The 19257-nt window shown below is 42.5% G+C and overlaps 2 protein-coding genes and 1 long non-coding RNA gene across 4 annotated transcripts; all 3 read right to left on the minus strand.

Annotated features, from left to right (window-relative positions):
- Positions 1-358: 358 nt before the first annotated feature.
- Positions 359-3984, minus strand: MED7 (mediator complex subunit 7). The gene is made up of 2 exons (XM_019653993.1): positions 3858-3984; positions 359-1459 (listed from the first exon to the last, which is right to left on the minus strand). Exon 2 carries the CDS (start codon positions 1440-1442, stop codon positions 741-743), a length of 702 nt encoding a protein of 233 aa, XP_019509538.1. The 5' UTR covers positions 1443-1459; positions 3858-3984; the 3' UTR covers positions 359-740.
- Positions 3985-4000: 16 nt separating this feature from the next.
- On the minus strand, positions 4001-5192 carry LOC109388910 (uncharacterized). Its single transcript, XR_002125288.1, has 3 exons — positions 5055-5192; positions 4128-4220; positions 4001-4038 (listed from the first exon to the last, which is right to left on the minus strand). It is a non-coding gene; the product is annotated as an uncharacterized LOC109388910 (long non-coding RNA).
- A 9688-nt stretch (positions 5193-14880) lies between these two features.
- GARIN3 (golgi associated RAB2 interactor family member 3) lies at positions 14881-18552 on the minus strand. Of its 2 annotated transcripts, none has more exons than XM_019653971.1 (2): positions 17128-17739; positions 14881-16324 (listed from the first exon to the last, which is right to left on the minus strand). In XM_019653971.1, the coding sequence occupies exons 1-2, from the start codon at positions 17737-17739 to the stop codon at positions 15176-15178; spliced, it is 1761 nt and encodes a 586-aa protein (XP_019509516.1). In that variant the 3' UTR covers positions 14881-15175. The 2 variants fall into 2 exon arrangements, 1 of the variants encoding a protein (XP_019509516.1); XR_002125287.1 differs by lacking the exon at positions 17128-17739 and adding an exon at positions 18482-18552 and having other exon boundaries at positions 16284-16324.
- Positions 18553-19257: the final 705 nt, after the last annotated feature.

A 19257-nucleotide genomic window follows, 5' to 3' on the forward strand; every position in this document is an offset into this window, starting at 1 on the left:
ATCTCCAGTGGATACCTAACAGTCTCTGCCACCAAAACCCCTTCCTATTGCAGCTTCCTGCCTTAAGCAAGTCTGAATTTAACTTTAAAGGAAATGTATAGTTAATTACATAGACATTTTAATTACTAAAATGTACATTTGCACCTAAATGTGAACAAAGGACTTTTATCTGAACTGAAAAAAGCCACGGGACCGATGCAGGATACGGACAAGAGGCCGAGACAGTATATTTACAGGAACAGTCAAGAGGAAAAATAAAATTGCTGTTTGATAACTCTATGGGTTTCTCTCTTTTAACACGTCACAATACTTTTTTAGGGATTAAGCAAATTTTTAAATAAAATCAAAGATTTCATAATTTCACACTTATACAGCTTGGTATCCTTTATTTATCTATCATTCTTAAAGCAAATGACAAATCTACTTTTCAAGGATGAAAGCTTGTTATTGAGGATTATCTTCAACATTTACTGCAACTCCCAAAACAGGAATGTTCCACCCAACAGCAGCACTGTGCTTTTTCAGTTGATGCCTCTGAATGGAGTCATACTCATTTGCCTATGCTTGCCACAAAGTGAAACTACTGCTGGTGACATCTCCTAATTGATAAAGTTGGAAAGTAAAGCTGTTTATATAATTCCTACTTATATCTCTTTTAAGAGTCTCCAAGAGCAAATTAACTAATCTATGATGCTATTTACTGAAAGGAAAAAAAAAACAAGAAGAAAAAGAAACATCCTTCACGGTCTTTCATTCATTTCATCAATTAGAACACACAAGGCAGCATCTTTCTCTATAATCTGGTCTCTCCGATGACCTGAATTTTCTCTTTGTTGTTCATTCTGTCCAGTACAATTGTTGCTATCATCAGCATCCATTGGTTCGGTTTTTACTCTCATCCCTGCTTCTGAATGAGGCAAATCATCAGGCAAAGAAGCCAAGCAATTTTGAATCATCTCAATGACTCGTTCCAGATGCTTTTGAAACCTCTCAGCTGTTTCAAGGCGTTGACGTTTCTGCACCTCCATCATGACTCTCAAGGTCTCTCTTGCTTGGTGGGGTCGGTATTCATTTATGAGATGATGCACATGTACAAAAAGCAGCTTAAGATCTTCTAGCTTCTCTTCTCGTTTTATACTCCCAGGACTCCTTATCAATATATCTAAGAGATCTAAGAAATTAATAAGGATAGACATATTGAGTTTTCTCAGTTCTTTCTTGTGATCAAACTGCATAGGATGAAGCCGTTCGATGCCTTGACTTTCTAAAGGGCGGATGATAAGATCATCACATTGGAACTGGTTGCCAAACATCATGTAACTGTCTTTTATTGGAGGTGGAGGCTTGGGGGCTAGGCCCTCCTGAATATTTTCATCTGTATATTCCTTGATATACTGCATTGGAGGTGGTGGAAGGGCACTCACTTGCTGTGGCTCACCCATTGTGGAAGATCAATAACCTATAGAAACAGACCAAAGATTTAGAATAGCTGTACAAAGCAAACCTGTCACATTGTGTGACTAGAGGCAGAATTTTTTACTATCATAGTTCTCACTGCGTCCACAACCTTGCACACAGGAGCTTCATAAATATTTGCTGAGCAGCTCTATCCGTTTCAATAGAGTTCCAAATCAATGGGAATTTGGAAGTAGGTACAAACATCTTTAATGTGCATTCATTCCTTCATATATTTATTGTTTGATACAACAATGAACATCCACAGATGATTATGATGACAGATAATATCTGAGTCCATATGTGCCAGACACTGTTCTAAATACTTTTCTTCTCATGGTTGTGAGAAATCTGAGAAAAGAAGGGTGCTCTGTCCACTTTAGAGATGAAACAACTGTGGCTCAGAAAGGTTGAGCCACTTGTGGGAAGTCACAGAGTAAGAGCCTAAAGATCTCAAACACTCCATTAATTACCTTCCAAGGATAAACGAAACACTGCCTCCATCCTAGTGCTGCTTACAAGCAATCAAGGAAATAAATAACTAAGTTTTAAGGCCAACTGATCTAACTACTAAAAATAAATCTAACAGACAACAAAATGGCGATTACCAAAGGAAAGGGGGGTGGAGGGATAAAGAGGGTAAAGGGCCAAATACATGGTGACTGAAATAGACGAGACTTTGGGTGGTGGGCACACAATAGAATATACAGATGTTGTATTATGAAGATGCACACCTGAAACTTATATATTATTATTATTAACCAATGACACTCCAATAAATTTAACAAAAATAAATCCAAAAATTCCATAAAGAAAATATATCATAATCAAAATTAAAAGGCAATCCCACTTTTCTGGGAGAAGAATGCTTGCAAACTAACAAACACCAAATATTAGAAATTTTATTTTGATTTTTTAAAAACATGTTTTCTGACTCCATCCTCACTAGAAGGAAAGCACTATGACTTCAGGAATTGCCTGTCTTGTTCACAATTCTACTTCCAGCACCTCAAACAATGCCAAAAAGGTGCTAGATCCTTATAAAGGTCCACTGAATGAGTTTTTTTTTTTAACCTACATTAAAAAAAGAAAATAGGCAAAAGATGACAAGAAAAATGCAAATACTAAATAAAGGTGGGAAAATATTAAGGCTAATATACTTTTAAAAGCAAAATTTTAAAAGGATGCTTTTCATCTAACAGATGATCAGAGTTCAAATATTCCATCCTTCAGCAAATATAAGAACACCTTTTATATGGCAGGTCCCGGATTCCAACAGAGGTCACAACTCTCCTTCCTCTCAGTTTCTTCAGAGTGGTTATCCCAACTTTATAAGCAGACGTTTAGCTATCCTGGCCTGTCGGAGAAGCCTTCTGGGATGGAGAGCATCCACTCACCTTAGCTCTCATAGAAGCCACCATAGGGACCATCGCATACCACTCTTAAGTGGTATGGTAGGCCAGTACCACCCAAGAGAATATGGGAATTTCTCATACACAACTGATAGAAAAGGAAACAAGTACATATTTGGAATTTAATTTGGCAGTACCAAAAATTTTAATGCTGATATTCTTTGAACCAACAATTCTATTTCTAGAAATTTATGTTATAAAAATACTGGTACAAGTACACACACACCCACACACAAAAAATGTGTATAAAGATAATTTAACATAGCACTGTTTGAAAAAAGTAGGAAAAGTTGGAATCAATCCATGGTTTCATCAATATGAAGGCTGGATAAAAGATGTCTATAATAATACAATACAGCCATTAAGGAAAAAGGGGTGAAAGTGCATGGGGTGGGGTTTATTTATAAGCACTGTGTACTGTTTCATTTACTTAAAACTTATGACAGTTGCCAACAGCTACAGTCAACTTTTTAAAACTTTCTAGCACAAATTCAGACTTACAGAAACATTGTATGACGAGTACAATGTTCTTCACCCAGATTCTCCAAATGTTAACATTTTCCTTATTTGCCCTACTGGTCTCTCTCATCTCTTTACCCCCAAATACTGCAGTGCATATTCCCCCCAATCAATAACGCTCTCATATTAACGACATGAATTCCCAAAATCGGAGAACTGGCACTGACTGACCTGGTGGTACTTCAAAATAAATTCTAGACAGCCCATGTTTCACCCCACTCAAGCCTTCTTAGGTTGCAAGCCCTGTCTTGTGCTTCCCAGCACCACCGCGCATTCTTCTAACTAACACTGCGCTTTTCCAAAGACCAACTACATGACATTGTTGTATGTTCTCTTACTTACGCTTCATAACCATTTTAAGTACTACTGTTATTTTCCCCTGAGCGATAAGGATGGATCCCAAGTCTCCGTGAGGGGAAACGTTTACACCAGATCAAAAGGCTGGTCAACATACATGGCAGGCACTCTTACCCTTGGTCCTTCTAGTGGCGCGGCAACAAACTCTTTTAAAATCAGTCAACTGTGGGAGCCGGCCGAGTGGCTCAGTTGGTTAAGAGCTCGCTCAAGAGTGCGAGCTCTGAGCAACAGCGGTTCGATGCCCGGCCTGAGCTGAGCAGCCGCTGAGCTGCCAACAGGTGGCAGGATGGCTCAGCTAAAAACAAACAAACAAAAAACAATAAAATCAGTCAATTGCGAAGCTTCTCACTGTACACAAGGAACTTGACATCTTACAGAAATTACCGTTCATTTCTCGATCACTTCTCTAGATCAGCAGCTCTCAACCTGTGGGTCGCGACCCCTTTGGGGGTTGAACGACCCTTTCTCAGGGGTCGCCTAAGCCCATCAGAAAACAAAAAGATATTTACATTACGATTCATAACAGTAGCAAAATGACAGTTACAGAGTAGCAACGAAAATCATTTTATGGTTGGGGGTCACCACAACATGAGGAAGTGTATTAAGGGGTCGCGGCATTAGGAAGGTTGAGAACCGCTGCTCTAGACTGAACTTTTCAAAGGCGATAGATGGAGGTCTATGGTAAAAGCAATGCCAGGTATCATCTCGGTTATCAGACTCAAGAACCACCCCCTAGTGTTTGTCTCATTGGGGGGGGGGCCGCGGGGGGGGGATTAACAAAAAATAAAGACATTCCAGGGCCGCACCCCCCAGTCATCCGCTTCACTTTGTCTACAGTGAGGGGGATGCTACAAAGTAGTTTTTAAAACCCCTCCACAGGAATCTTGTGACGATTAGGCTTGGGGGTGGGGGAGTCTACCTCCCTTCCCCGCCCTTTATTAATTCAGAGATTTCTGGAATGTTCCCTGAGGAGGAAGGAGAGGAATGGTATCCTCATACGTGACAAAGGGCTTGGAGGCCACATAAATAGCCAAGGCCACACAGCTTAGCAAACCGGCGGCGCGGGACTGGAACCCAGGTCCCCCCAACTTCCGGTCCAGCTCGGCCTCCCACACGGAGGAAGCCCCGAGCCCGCCGGGCTGTCCACGGGGGGCGGGGAGGCCGCGCGCTCTGAGGGACGTGGGACAGGAAGGCGAGCGAGCGCACTCCGCGCCAGGCCTCCCCCATCCCCAGTCCGCCCTGACCAAGTCGCGAGGTCCCGAAAGAGAAACACACGCGGAACGGAAGCCCAAACCGTCGCCGCCCTCTCACCTCAGCTCTGGGTGTTTACTCTGTTAACCTCCTTCCCTACCGCAGGCGAAATATGACTTCCGGCGTCCTCTCCCAGGAAACACCCACTGATGCTCTCTCTTTATTGACTGAAACAGCTGTCCTTTAACCGAGGCTCGAGCCCCGCCTCAGACCGCGGGCCCGCTATTACGCATGCGCATAGTTCCCTGGCTTCCTTCCCGCTTAGTCCAATTTGGCGGCGTAGTCGCCGCGGGGTTTAAAGTAGGCTAGGTTCTCTGCACTTTTTATCAGTGAACGTAGCAGCTAGTAGCTCCGTTCCTTTTTTTTGTTAATGCTTGAAATTAAACGAGGCACCTATGTGTCTTACATAAAAGTTATTAAATATCAGAGATGTCTATATTTCCAGGAAACAAATTAACAAATTAAAAAAAAAAGAAATTAGACTTAAAGGTTTCTTTTGGAAGTTATTTTCATTACAAGTGTCACAGATTTCTAAATTCATGGGAATCTTACAAGAGTGTGCTGCACATAAAAAGTAAGATTGTTATTCAGCTAGAAGTTCCAGTTTTACCCCTTTAAAATAAGAGTCTTTGATTTCATTTCTTGAAAATTTCTTTTGGAGAGTTCCAAATGTCAACAAAATGTCATTAACCACCAATTTAATGCCAACAGGAGTGCCTTGTCTGTGGGGCAGTAAAGGAGGAACTATTCTGGTAAACAGTTTGCAAAAGTGGGAAACACAGCCTCTATAGGAAACCTAAAGCATGCTCCCCCCACCTGCCCCAAACAAACACAAAGGAGAGGTCATTTTGTATTATACAGAAAGCTCCCACTCTAGTCCCTGATTGGTTCATTTCTATGCAAATGAGGAATCCAAATTTGCAGGGTTTGATTGGTCCAAACACCACTGTCCTGATTGGTTGGAATTGCACGTTCTGATTGGTTGTTATGGACCTGCTCTGATTGGTCAGTAAAGATGCAAATGAGGATATAGCTGTGCAATTCCCAGTGACAGGGCAGGTCTCAGCCCATTGGTGGAAAGACTATACCAGAACTCCTTTATAAGGACTGACTCACAGACAGGAGCACATACAAGACACTAGCAGCTCAACCTGTGGTTTTCCCATGAGATGCGGAGTACCTGAAAGGTCTTTGTCAGCAATGGCTGCTATACTCTATGACATAATTTGTGCCCAGCTAACCACAAGGGATCCTTTTTGGCAAATATTTTCCTTCTCTTGGTTCATACAAACAAAATAGTATAACTGTGCTCATGACCCAACTTCAATAGTTATCTACCTATAGATATGTTTTCATTTCAACATGCATCACTAAAAGATAAGGACTCTTATTTTTTTCATATAACCACAGAACTCATTTTAAAATAGTTATTTAATAGCATCAAAATCAAGTCAGCATTTGGACACCGATTGCCTCAAGATCCAATAAAGTCCTCCCCTTTGTGACTGGCTAATCTGTCTTTTAATTATGTTTTAATCTAGAGGCTCCTCCCCCCACCTCAATTTCCCTCCCATATCAATTTAATTGTTGAAGAAATCCATTCACTTTTGAGCATACCCTAATCAGGCTTTCCTCTTCACCAGAGACCAATGTGACCTACACCTGTGGCCTCCAATGGTGGCTCTTGGTTCTCATTTTACTCCACTCAGCAGCATTTGGCATATTTGATCATTTGATTTGACCCAGGACTCTTGTTCTCGCTTCTTAGTGGGATATCATCCAGGTCAGCGGATCTCAACCTTTCACAGGAGTCGCCTAAGACCATCGGAAAACACATATTTTCGATGGTCTTAGGAACCGAGACACTGCTCCTCTATCCGTCTCCAGGCCCACATGCAGACACGCCCACATATGAGTACCCAGCGACCCCTGTGAAAGGGTCATTCGACCCCCAAAGGGGTTGCACCCACAGGTTGAGAACCGCTGATCCAGGTGGTAATATCCAGGTCCTGGCAAGAGCCTCTCCTTTGCACTCAGATCCCCTTATCCAACAATATTACACATCTTTATTCAATTTCACTTCACTCAATTGCAAAAGCTCACATCTAAAGATTCATCTTTTACTCTTTCTCCTATACTCCATCAAAACTACCATAATGGCCTTTTGTATTAGTTCTATTTGGAAATAAATAAAAGTCCCAAATATAGTATAACTAATTTTCACCATCCCCACTGCGATGGGCCTAGTCCATGCCACCATTATGTCCCCTGGAAACCAATAGCTTCCTAAATGGCTTCCTTGCTTTCACTTTTCTCCTCCCTTAGCCTACTTACCACACTGTCTTAAAATATAAGACAGATCTGACCACTCCTCTATTCAAAATTCTCCAATGTTTTCTATCACATTTACAATAAAATCTAATGTTCTTCAACATGGCCTGTATCTAGCCCTACTGAATCTAGTCCCTGGCTACTTCTCCAATCATATTTCCTACCATTTTTTCCCTTGCACACTCTTCTCCAGCTATAAGCTTTATTTCTTTCCCTCGAAATTGCCAAGCATACTCCTGCCTCAAGGCCATTGCATTTGTCTGGAACTCTCTTTCTACAGATATTCACATGTCTTACTTCCTTTTTTACTTCATTCAGGTCTCTGGTCAAATGTGACCTTCTCAGAGAGGTCTTCCCTGGTCGTTCTCTTGAGAGACGCCCCAATTTCCTTACTATACATTACCCTTTCTTTATAGAACTTATCATCATCTGATATTATATTATGTAGTTTGTTTGTTTATATAGTCTTTCTTCCCTATCAACATACTGTGTTCATGAACACAGGGACCTTGTTTCATTCACTGCTACATGCTTAGCGCCTAGAACAGTGCCTGAAGTTGGCAAATAGTCAATGAACATTTATCGAATACGTAACAAAATGAATACAATCATCATTTTCAAATGAGTTGCCAGTGTGACTCTGATGGACAAATCACAGTCTATTTAGCCAAATCCCCATTTTGTGAAATTATCTTCCTCCCAATTTTCACTATTATTAATACAGTGGGTGAGCATCTTGGTACATATATGTTTGTGCACAAGTTCATTTTTTTTCCTTAGATAAATTTCTAGAAATGGGATTATTGGACCCAAAGGTACAGTGTCTTACAGTTAGTGGCAGGATCAATGCTAGAATCTAGGACTCTTGACTCTCAGTCTAGTATTTTTATAATAAACTACAAATGAATAATGGTATGAAATTCATATCATGAGAGGGAGGGGCTGGTGAAAATGTAACATGTAATAACAATTATTTACATTGCTATATTTCCAGCGTCTCAATGGGAAGTTTATTCCTTAAAGATGTCATGTATAGCTTAACAAGGAATACATTCATTTAACAAATCTTTATTGTGCCAAGCACTGTTCTAGAAGGTAAAAAGACAGACAAAAGCCTTGCATTCTAACGCAGAGACACAGATAACATGCAGACAAATAAGAAGAATTTCAGATAGTTATAAGGGTTATGGGGCAGGGGGGATACAAAATAATGTCATAGTTACATGGGATGAGGGTAGCTACTTTATAGAGTGTGATCGGGGTAGCCTCTCCCATAAGGTGACTTTGGAGCTAAGGCAAGAATGACAAGGAGTCAACTGCGCAAAGATCTGGGAGACAGCAAAGAGCCTCAGGCAAAGAGCCAGAGGCTGCCATGATCTTCCTGAGTTAAAGAGATAGGAACGGAGTTTGTGTGCTCTGTCCTAATGAGCAAAGGGAGAGTGAGAGGAGATGAGGGGGCAGAAACAGGCAGGGGGACGTGGTCGCTGGCATCTTGCCTGTTTTAGGAACGTGGCACATTATTTTTTTTAAAAAGTCATTCTGTATCATTTGAACCTAAGTGGTAAGCAGAAATAGTCACACTTTTTCTCCACCCTGTTGAGATTTTTAAGGTTAGGCTTGAGGTATAATGTACATACAGTAAAATTAACTTCAAATGTACAGTTCTATCAATTTTGATGAATACGTACTGCCATATAACCACCACCGCCAGAATTAAGATATAGAATATTTCCATCACTCTGAGCAATTCCTTTTGTGCCCCCTTGGTATTCATCCTCCTCCCTTCAACCCCAGCCCCTAGTAACCACTGACCTGATGGCTGTTCCCATGTTTTTGCCTTTTCCAGAATGTCATATAAATGGAATCAGACAGTATGTAGACTTTCATGTCTGGCTTCTTTCACTTAACATAAAACTTGTGGTCCATCAGTGTTGCTGCGTATATCAATAGTTTTTTTTTCCTTTCTACAGGTGAAGAGTATTCCATTGCATGGAGGTAGAATAACTCATTTATTCATATTCACCAGTTGATGGACATTTCAGCTATTTTCAGTCCTATAAACATCCATACACGTCTTTGTATGTTTTCATTTCTTTTGAGCAACTACTTAGGAATGGAATAGTTATAAGTTTAACTGAGCTTAACAGTTATATGTTAACGGAGCCTTGCAATAGTTATACATTTAACTATATATCAAAGGGTCGGGCAGTTTTCTAAAGAGGCTGTATCATTTTTTTTAAATTTCTACCAACAAACTATGAGAGTTGCAGTTGCTATGAATCCTCATGTGCATTTGATATTTTTCATTTTATTTTTACTTGTTGCAATTCTAATCGCTGTGTAGTTGTTTTAATTTGCATTCCCCTAGTGTTGAGTATCTCTTGTGGACTTATTTGCCATATATATTTTTTCTTTGGTGAACTGTCTGTTCAAATTTTTTGCCTACTTTTTAAATTGTTTTGGTTGTTTTCTTACTATTGAGGTCTAAGAGCATATGTGCATGTGCACACACACAATATGTCCTTCATCAGAATGTATTTTGTAAATATATTCTCCCAATCTGTAGCTAATTATTTCATTTTCTTAATAGTATCTTTCAAAGAGCAGAGGTTTTTAGTTTTGATAAAGTCGTATTTACCTATTGTTTTCTTTAATGGTTCATAATTTTTTTGTGTCCTAGCCATGAAATCTTTGTCTAACCCAAGGTCACAAAGATTTTTCCCTGTGTTTTCTTCTAGAAGTTTTCCAATTTTAAGTTTTATGTTTAGGCCTATGATTCTTTTTGAGTCAATTTTTATATATTGTATAAGATGTTGAGTTTCCCTTTTATTTTCATGTGAGAGTCTAACATCATTCCAGCATCATTTACTCTGATTCTGTTTTTTGTTGGTCTTAGCCTCATAAATAATATCTCTGAGCTCTTATTAGTCAATTGCACTGTATCTCCTCTTGTTGATCAGCCCAGGCAGAAGAAATGGAAACTAGCAAACTAAACCTTTCATCTCTACCTCCTGCTTCTTCCTATCATATAATTTTTATCAGCTCATATATATTGTCTAACAATGGACTTTGAGTGAGAGTCATCACTAATTCATCGTTCCTGCTGTACAGTTTCAATTCCTAATCATTGTTTTCTCTGTCATTGTTGTCTTGTGGTTACTAACAACCTCTTCACTAATAACAAGCTTGACAATCCAGACCTGTGTGCCACAGATGGGAGAGGAGGGTGCCCACAATTTTTGTGCCTGTTATACCTTTCCGTAGCAGCAGGGGGCAGCAGTAACCCTGGCATTCGGGAACTATCCCCAGTTTACACTTACTTTTATAACAAAGATTTGTGTCCCACGTATGAGGTCTCACTGAGGACAATGAAGTCCCACTGAGGGCCAGTTATCTCTTGCAGGGTGAAGAACTTAAAATGGATTTAGAATCTTGCAAAAAGGCAGATAAGCCCTTTTGAATTACTTGTTGTAGCTGTTAACTGTAATTCAAGTCCACATTGACATTATTACGTGGAATTTCACCAGAGAAAAAGTAGCTATGTCATTATCATGCCTGTTTTTTAATCATCTACCCGTTTTACTGGTTGCTTAAGTGTGTGTGTGGGTGTGAGTGGGGTGGGAGTGGGGGTTGGCAGCGCTGTTTCTTCTGTGATGTTTGGGTGGAGTGGAATGGTTATTGTCTAAAAGCTTTCTGTCTTTTCTTGCTGCTCCTTTCCTGGTCCTGTCACTAGAGAGGTAAGTTTTTTGTTAGGACCTTTTTTTTCAGGATTTCCAGCTTCTTCTCTTCCAAGTCTGGGATTTATGAGACCAAAAGACACACCCAGGGAACTCAGCACCGCGTTGTTCCTCATTTTCTGTGGTCCCTGGCTGGTCTCTCTTCTCTCTGCCTTTCAGAGTTTTCTAATGTCGGTGTTCTATACAACATCCTAGGTCTTTAGTTGTACAAGTGAGAAGAATAGGGAAAAATATGTGTACTCCGTCTGGTAGCATAAGTTAGCATAAGTCTAACCAATTCGTTTTTGAATAAGCAGTGAATTATCAAGGCAATCAATGGGACATTTGTTGCCTACTTTTTCATATCTACATGTTCTAAACTTTCTAAAACGGGCACAATTTTGCAATGAGGAAATGTACTTCACTTGTAAATTATTTAAATTCTAAACCGTATATAGTGCATCATATCCTTCCTGGCTATCACCAACTCTTTTCATAAGGTTAGTGGAGTCAGGGGACGTGGTCACAGCACGTTACACTGGCACAGTGTTGCAGGCTGTGTTCCCCAAGAAACAGATTTGGAGATGGAGTTTTGTGAGAAGGATGTTTATTCAGGAGTAGCCTTAGGACCAGAACCTGTAAAAGGGAAGGAAGCAGTGATGTACGAGGAGGAAGTGAAGCTGTGAGGCAGGTCCCACCGGGGACTCTTGAACTAGAATGGCCCTTAAGAGTTGGTCTGCATTAGGCTAAGAGAGCCAGACCTTCACTCTCCACAGCAATCAGTTCTTGTGTGCCCTGGGAAGAACGGAGGGAGTTCTCTGAAGCCGAGGTCTGTGCATGGCACTCCCAGAAGCCCGGGCCACAAGTCCTTCATTGGAGGAACGTCTACCCCCCATGGGTATTTCAAATAGAAAAGTGTCTTTCAAAACATTCTCTCCATCCTCCTTATTTTATAGATTCTGTGGCAAAAGACAGGAAGTGACGTCAGGTCAAATATTAAAAACCGCCTCCCCAAATATTTCTCTTCACAGCAACCACAGTGCCCTTTACAAAGTGAAAAATTGACCAAGTCACTCCCCTATTTAAGACATTTCAGGGGTTTTTCATTACTTGAAGGTCAGGAGTCAGAATCTTTTACATGGATCCCAAAGCCTTGCATGGCAGGTCCCCTGCTGTGTACTCCAGCATCTCTCATCTCTCTTGCCCTGCCAGCCATGACACTGCCTTCAATATTCTGAGGCATCTTGCTTCTCCTCACCATAGGACATATTTCTTCTGTCCGAAAGACTCCACTCAATCACAACAACCCCACGAATGATCTTATTTTGCTGTTGGGGAAAGATCCCTTTCTCATCTTTTGTATGTATGTGTGCATGCCAGATTTTAAGTTTGGGACACTGATTAGTAAAATCCGCCATCCACTGCCTCATTGCACTTGCCGCAGAATTGCTTCCAGGGTGATAAATATTGCTGTCAAAAATATTGGCCTTTATCTGATAGGGTGTATTGACTTGATGCCTAAATTTGATATCTCCCTCCGGAGGAAGAGGCCTGTTGCTTTGAAATACGTAGGTATTTATGCATGCATCTCTTGATGAACTGTCAAGATAGAAAAGGAAATACAGAGAAAGTGCCTGGCAGAGCTCGTTGTGGTGGGCAAGTCCCCACCTCCACTTTGCTTCAGTGGCATTCGTGTAAATTGTGGGTCTGCTCAGCCAACGCCCTGCATGGTGGACAAACTAGGTTCATGTTAAAGAAGCCCTTTTGGGGGGTGACAGTGGGAGTGCACAGAACAAGACTAACAGAAAGATAAAAGATAAAGCCATGATCTACAGAATCATGAGATTAAGGCATTTGTAGCTACGACAAGTCAGCCTCTTGGCATAGCGTAAATTTCAGGTTCTGAGTCAAAGGCTTTGGAAAGAGTATTCCTTTCTCTCTCTCCTCTACCCATAACCTCTCACATTCCCAGGAGGCTTCCCCAAAGCCTCTCTCAGGTCTTGAAGAACATGCCTCTTTCCTTCTATTACCTGTATTCACTGCGTCAAGAGTCAACTCCAAGGACACCTTGATTCCCAGCATCTCTTGGTCTTTGTATATCAGAAATCACAAGCTGGGATTTTCCCGCCACCCACCAGAGCAACTGAGAAGCGCTTCTGCTAATATTCCTAAGCCACCACTCCTCCCAGTGGACCTCATTTCTCACCTCCGCCATCCCTACTACACACATTTGCTCTCCGGAAAAACTTATCAAGTTTTACTGGAAATTCAGCTTCCATCCTAGTAGACATTATTGTCACAGAAGAGAAAAAGCAGAGAAATTCAACGCGGAGCAGATCACCCCCAGGCTCACATAAACACACACGAATCATTTTTTCTCAAATGCAACTTGTATCATCTATTTTTAACAACTTAATGGTTTTCATAGGCCATTTCATGAAATTTACAACTTTTTTTCAATTGAAAAGACAATGTAATTTCTGTTTTACAATAGACGTGTTTAAAATTTATAACCCCATTTCTAATGCAGTATGACTTTTTTTATTTTTGGAATTACCTTCCACATGCATACACAGTTTACAGAGTTCATTAGTACACAGCATTTTAGATTATTCTACAGTATATCTAAACCTTTTCCATGTTCCTGGATTCTGAGTATTTACGTCACTTAGAATTTTTATTTGATACTTGTTGAAAGATATCTTTCAGACTTAGATATTTTGTCATCTATCTGTCTTGTGCAAAGGAAAAACATAAATGAAATAAATTGGTTAAGGTATTTCTAACGCAGTGACTGCCACCTGGCTGACAGCAATTTAAAACCATGCTGGTTTCAGAGATATTAGCATTAAAAAGATACAACAATAAATTACCATGGACACACCCTTTTGCTTAATAAAAATATCCCCACTCTATTTAAACTTTGTAGTACCTGTCAGATCATTCCCTCCCTCCTTTTCACCCTGTAGAGATCCACTATCCTCAATTTCATGTTTATCATTTTCTTGATTTTCTCTACACTTTGAGCAAATATTTACCCCCAACCATATTGTCTGATCTTGTTTTGCACTATTCTACAAATGGAACAATATCATATGCATTTTTCTAACTTGTTTTCATTAGTCAACGTTTTGTGAGATTCATCCATGCCAACAAGTAGAGCTGCTGTTCACTTTTGCTGTTGTATTATATGCACTGTAGGTATATATACCACAACTTATTAGATCTTCTGTTTGATGGACATTTGGGCTGTTTCCAGGGTTTTGCTATTCTAAATTGTTTTATTATAAACATTCCCCTAGTCGCCTCCTAGCAAGCATACATGAGAGTTTCCCCCATAGTATATACCCAGGGAGAAGAAAGAAGGGAATTGCTAGGATTAGATAGATGTGTGGTGGCCAAGCCTTTCTGTCAAGTGCCAGATAGTAAATATATTAGACTTTGCAGTCTCTTTTGCAACTACTTCAATATGTTGTTTCAATGTGAAAGCAGCCATAGACAGACAATATATAAATGAATGGCTGTAGCTATGTTCCAATAAAACTTTATTTACAAAACCAGGCAGTTGGCAAGTTTGGGCCCCGAGGCTGCCAATTCCTGATCGAGATGATAAACTTGACTATTCTGACTGCCTACAAATACTGCTGCTCCCCCTCTTTCCTCTCCTTATTAACCCCTGAGGAGACATGAGTCCTGTCTTCACTTAGCGTATGGAGTGGATTGAATGTCCATGTTCAGGGACCTCTGGGGAGAAGAGGACACAGGGCATGAGGACATGGTGGTGGTGGTGGTGCTTCCCAGCCCACAGTCTGCGACTTGCAGCCATAGTCTTGGGGAAACCAAAGGCCGAATGGGGTTGAGGCAAGGCAGGACACTCATACTGGCTCTTCTGGGCATGGGTGGGAGGTGGGGTTCTGCTTGCCTGGAGGCTGGGGTCTCAGGCTTTAGAACAGTTCACATCACAGAAGCCACTGTGAAGTCACTACCAGGCTAGGGGACATAGAAATTCAAACAGAAGGTAGCACTTCTTTTGGAGTTGTATGGTTTCTTTTATTAAAGAAAGTTGGAATCGACTCTCTAGGGATATCTCCATGAGGCTGGGTCTCCACCGCAGCTTCCTGCCCTGGTTCCTATTTAAATGGATTTGGTTTCAATGACGATCGTCTCCATTGTCGCAGATGTCACGGTGCTGCAAATGCCCAGGTCCCGGCCATCCAGGCCTTTCTCTACCTTCGCCTCTATGTTGCGCTTCTCTATCGTCTTAGCCACGAAGTCCACCTCCCTGTCGTGTGATGTGACCACAGCTTTTGAACCAGGAATGACTCTGAAGCTCCGGAAGAAAGAGCTGATCTTACTGGATTTCTTACTTGCAGTCCCTGAACTGGTGGCAGATCGACTGCTCTTCCCGGGTTTGTGAGCTGTCCTCGACTCCTTTGCGGTGGAGCTGTGGCTGGCACTCTTGTGAGTGCTGTGTCCTCTGCCCTTTATGTTGCTCTGCCCTTTTTCTTTTTTGTCATCTCTTGTGTGTTTATGGCTGGATAAGGACCGGTGAGAGGATGATTTCCGGGTCGACTTGCTCCCTCCTGTTTTGTGATGATGGGTAGTTTTCCTAGTGGAAGTTCTGTCCTTCTTTACTCTCTTTTCCCTTTTTTCCTTCTGAGCTTCAACTGGCGGCTGGGAGAGCTTCTGGCTTCCATCTCGTTCACTCATGTAGCCTTCACTCTTCAAGGTTGAGACGAGGGGTCCTGCGACTGGGCCAGCAGCTCTTTCCACGGTGGCATTTTTGGTCATTACTGTGCCTGCAAACACCACACTCTCACTGCTCTCTGGGGAGAGACTGGCAGACCCCGTGGTTAATGTGGAAGCACCTTGTGAGGATGAGCTCGCAGCACCTGCCAAGGCCACGTTGGTGCTCTCTGAGGATATGTTGGCAGCCCCTGCAATGGTCTTGCTGGATCCGCTTTGTTCCAGCCCCTTGGTGGTGGCTCCTGCCATGGCCATGCTTACCTGGCCTGCGCCTGCACCCTTGGTTGCTGCTAGGCTCAAAGCGCCCACTTTGGGGCTTGCTGCTGCCGCTGCTACTGCCAGGCTTGTGGCTGCCCCCCTTGCTGCTCCTTCGGTAGTCCCTGATGTTTGCATGACTAAAGGTGAACCTGTCAATCCATGGGGGGCTTGATGGATTCCCTCTCCCCCAGCATAAGCAGAAGAAGTGGCTCTGGATACCTCACGAAGCTTCTGAAGCCTCCGCTCATCCTGATCGCCTTCTCCATGGAGCTCTGAGGTCTGTGCCAAGGGGAGAAGAAACAGGCGACACAGAGATGACAAAGTGAGACCCGCACTGTCTACTGCGCTCTCGCCCTGGAGCCGAGCAACTCCAGGGCTCCTAGTTAGAACCTTTGAAATCACCCAATAAAAGCTCCCATTTGATGCAAGATCCTCTCTACAACACCCCTGTCAAATGGTCACTCAGTTTGGCTTGAACAATCCCCGTGCCAGGGAAAGCATGGATACAATTCCCCACCCGCATACACTTTTGTTTTATGCACTTGTACTTACATCTCTGCAGGACAGATTCTTAGGAGGGGGACTGCTGGGTCAAGGGAGCCACACGTTTTATGTTTGGGTGGCTGCTACACAAATTGCGCACATGCAGAGACACACGGGGGTTGTGCTGACTTAATCAGCACACGGTAGTCGCAGAGAAGTAGAACAAAGGTAGGACTTCCTAATTGTTAACTGTGTTCCACAACGTATGAGACCACCTGAGTTGGGATAAGTGTTCAAGAAGGGATTGGACAACCAGGATGCTGTAAAAGGGATTATGATCCTGGGAATGAGACCAGAGCAGCTGGTACATAAAAAAATCTCTGAAATCTGGCTCTGTGGGGCAATTTGGAGAAGCACTCGGAACATCCCCAGGGTGGTAAGTGCCATCGGATTGGCTCATTTGGCCCTAAACCTTTTCAAAAATGGAATGCATTTCCCAGGTGAGCTTCAGAGAACACCAGAGCCTTTGTGGGGCCAGCTTTGAGCTGCTCCCCCAGAGCGCCTTGCCCCCATTTTCTTGAGTCTCTGTAGATGCTTACCACTAGGCATTTGTCACCTTCTACGGCTGTTGTGTCCCCGCGTTGGAGTGTTGGAGTACTACTGCTGCAGCTCTCCATTGGTGGTCTTAGGAGATAGACAAGTTTTTCCCAATAGCAAAAGAGATCTTCTCGTGCATCTGAGGGGGGACATAGCTGTAGATAAAAGGTACGGCCAGTGGCAAGCTTCAGGCGCAGCTGCTGATTCTTGTGATCGTGGATGGAGATCTTGACAAACTTCAAGGGAAGCAGCCTGGTGAGCTCTAGGGTCTTCACAGGCTTGCGACCTCTCCCCTTGGTGGGCCGGGTGTGTCTGGCATGCTCTTCACAGACTTTAGTTGGTCGGGCCAGCAGCATGACGTCAGGTAGTGGGAGGATGGGGCTGGTGGAGGCAATGCCCACGGTCACCATTTGGACACGGTTGTGTACATCAATCACCTCTCCTTTTTTGCTGATCTGGATAAAGTCGCTCTCAAACATTGGTGCGTACTTGAAGATATCATACTCTCCTCCCTTGTAGAGTTGTCGCTGGAGGTCCCCCATGGAGGTATTGAACACGCCCATTGAACGGTAGGTGAAGGCCGTGTAGTAAGGTAACAAACATTCACTGCTCATGGTTCTCTTCATTTTAGACAGCTCCACCAGCCACAAATCAAGTCCCCAAGAGAGAAGGAGAGGGAGTGAAGGCAACTACCCATCTCCCTGCAGGGGTCTGCCTCCATCTCCTCATACCATCACATTTAGCCTCCACAGTCCTTTGTGACCTGTCACCATCACACACCTCTTTGTCTAGCCTCCAAGCAGCCACCCCCTTAGGGCAAAGTCAATGACCTCCCCCCTCCAACGAACTACCACCTCCAAGGGAACAGGCTGACCCTACAAGGGAGTAGGTGTATATAGGCTGGATATTCTTTCTAATCAGAATGTTGGCGTGCATAATTGAGAAAACCGTCCTGTCTTTGTAAATACCTGGGCTGTTTCCAGTTTTGTTGTTGTTGTTGTTACAGATATCCCCGCAATGATCATTTTCCTGCAAACATAGTTTGCTTTTGCTGAATTACAGCCTGGGGATAAAATCCTGGAAGTAGACTGTGTGCTTGCTAAGGGGAGGGTTCCCCTCACAATTGTTGTTCTCCATGTCCATAAGGTGTAGCACAGGGCTGTCAAGCACTCAGAAGTTGAATGAAGGAGCTGTTGAATGAATGGTCCAAAGGGCTTCTGCTACTTATCAGAACCAGAATCCTATTTCTACAGTGGTTCCCAGTGCATGCAGGATTTTCTCACCCATGTGCTCATTTGAAGGAGGCTAATTTTTACAATCGTAACGTTGTGGTGAGAAACCGAGGCTCAGGATTACCTTGCTCAGCATCAGACTGCAGAGCTGGATTCCATCCCAGGTGCTGGGACTCAGGTCAGGGCTTTTTCTCTGCCTCAAGCTGCATGGCTCACCATTAGGTTCTCATCTTGCACTAAATATAGAATTGTTCATGGTTAGCAATGTGCGTGGGGGCTTACTGGGAACTACGGGAATTCAAAGAGGTCTTGAATCACCATAGGATTTCCCATACTGATAGGCCTGCTGCTTAATTCTTAATGTCTACCTGATAAACAACTGATGTTTCATTTCTTTGAAAAGCTCTTCAGAGAAATTATGGCAAAGATGTCTTTTGGAGTTTGTTTTTCACTTTGCAAAAGGTGATGAGTCCAAATTCCCCCTCCCTCAGTTAGAAAACTACTTCTCAAACAAAATACATCCCCCAAGCTCAGCGACTACCACGTGAAGGTTTTGAAACAAACTTAAACCCCCAAATGTTCTTTTTTTTTAATATCCCCGGTGCCTACGCAAGTATCTAGCACATTGCAGCTTTTCATTAAACATGAACTTGCTTGTTCCTTGCTCCATTGAGATTCCTTTTTTCATTTGTTTATTCAACACAATCAACAAAATGTACCGAGCAAGCACTATTTTCAGGACCTGCCAGAAAATGGAAATGTAAAGATAAAGGCCTCTGCCTCTGAAGTGCTAAATGCTTTTTCTAAAGATGTTAAATGACTTCTCCCAAAACAGAACAAAGTGGCTTATATTCTATTGGAAGGAGATCACGAGCCAAAGTTAACACTATTAGGTTTAAA

Source organism: Hipposideros armiger, unplaced genomic scaffold, assembly GCF_001890085.2.
Source record: "Hipposideros armiger isolate ML-2016 unplaced genomic scaffold, ASM189008v1 scaffold_211, whole genome shotgun sequence".
Taxonomy (NCBI): domain Eukaryota; kingdom Metazoa; phylum Chordata; class Mammalia; order Chiroptera; family Hipposideridae; genus Hipposideros; species Hipposideros armiger.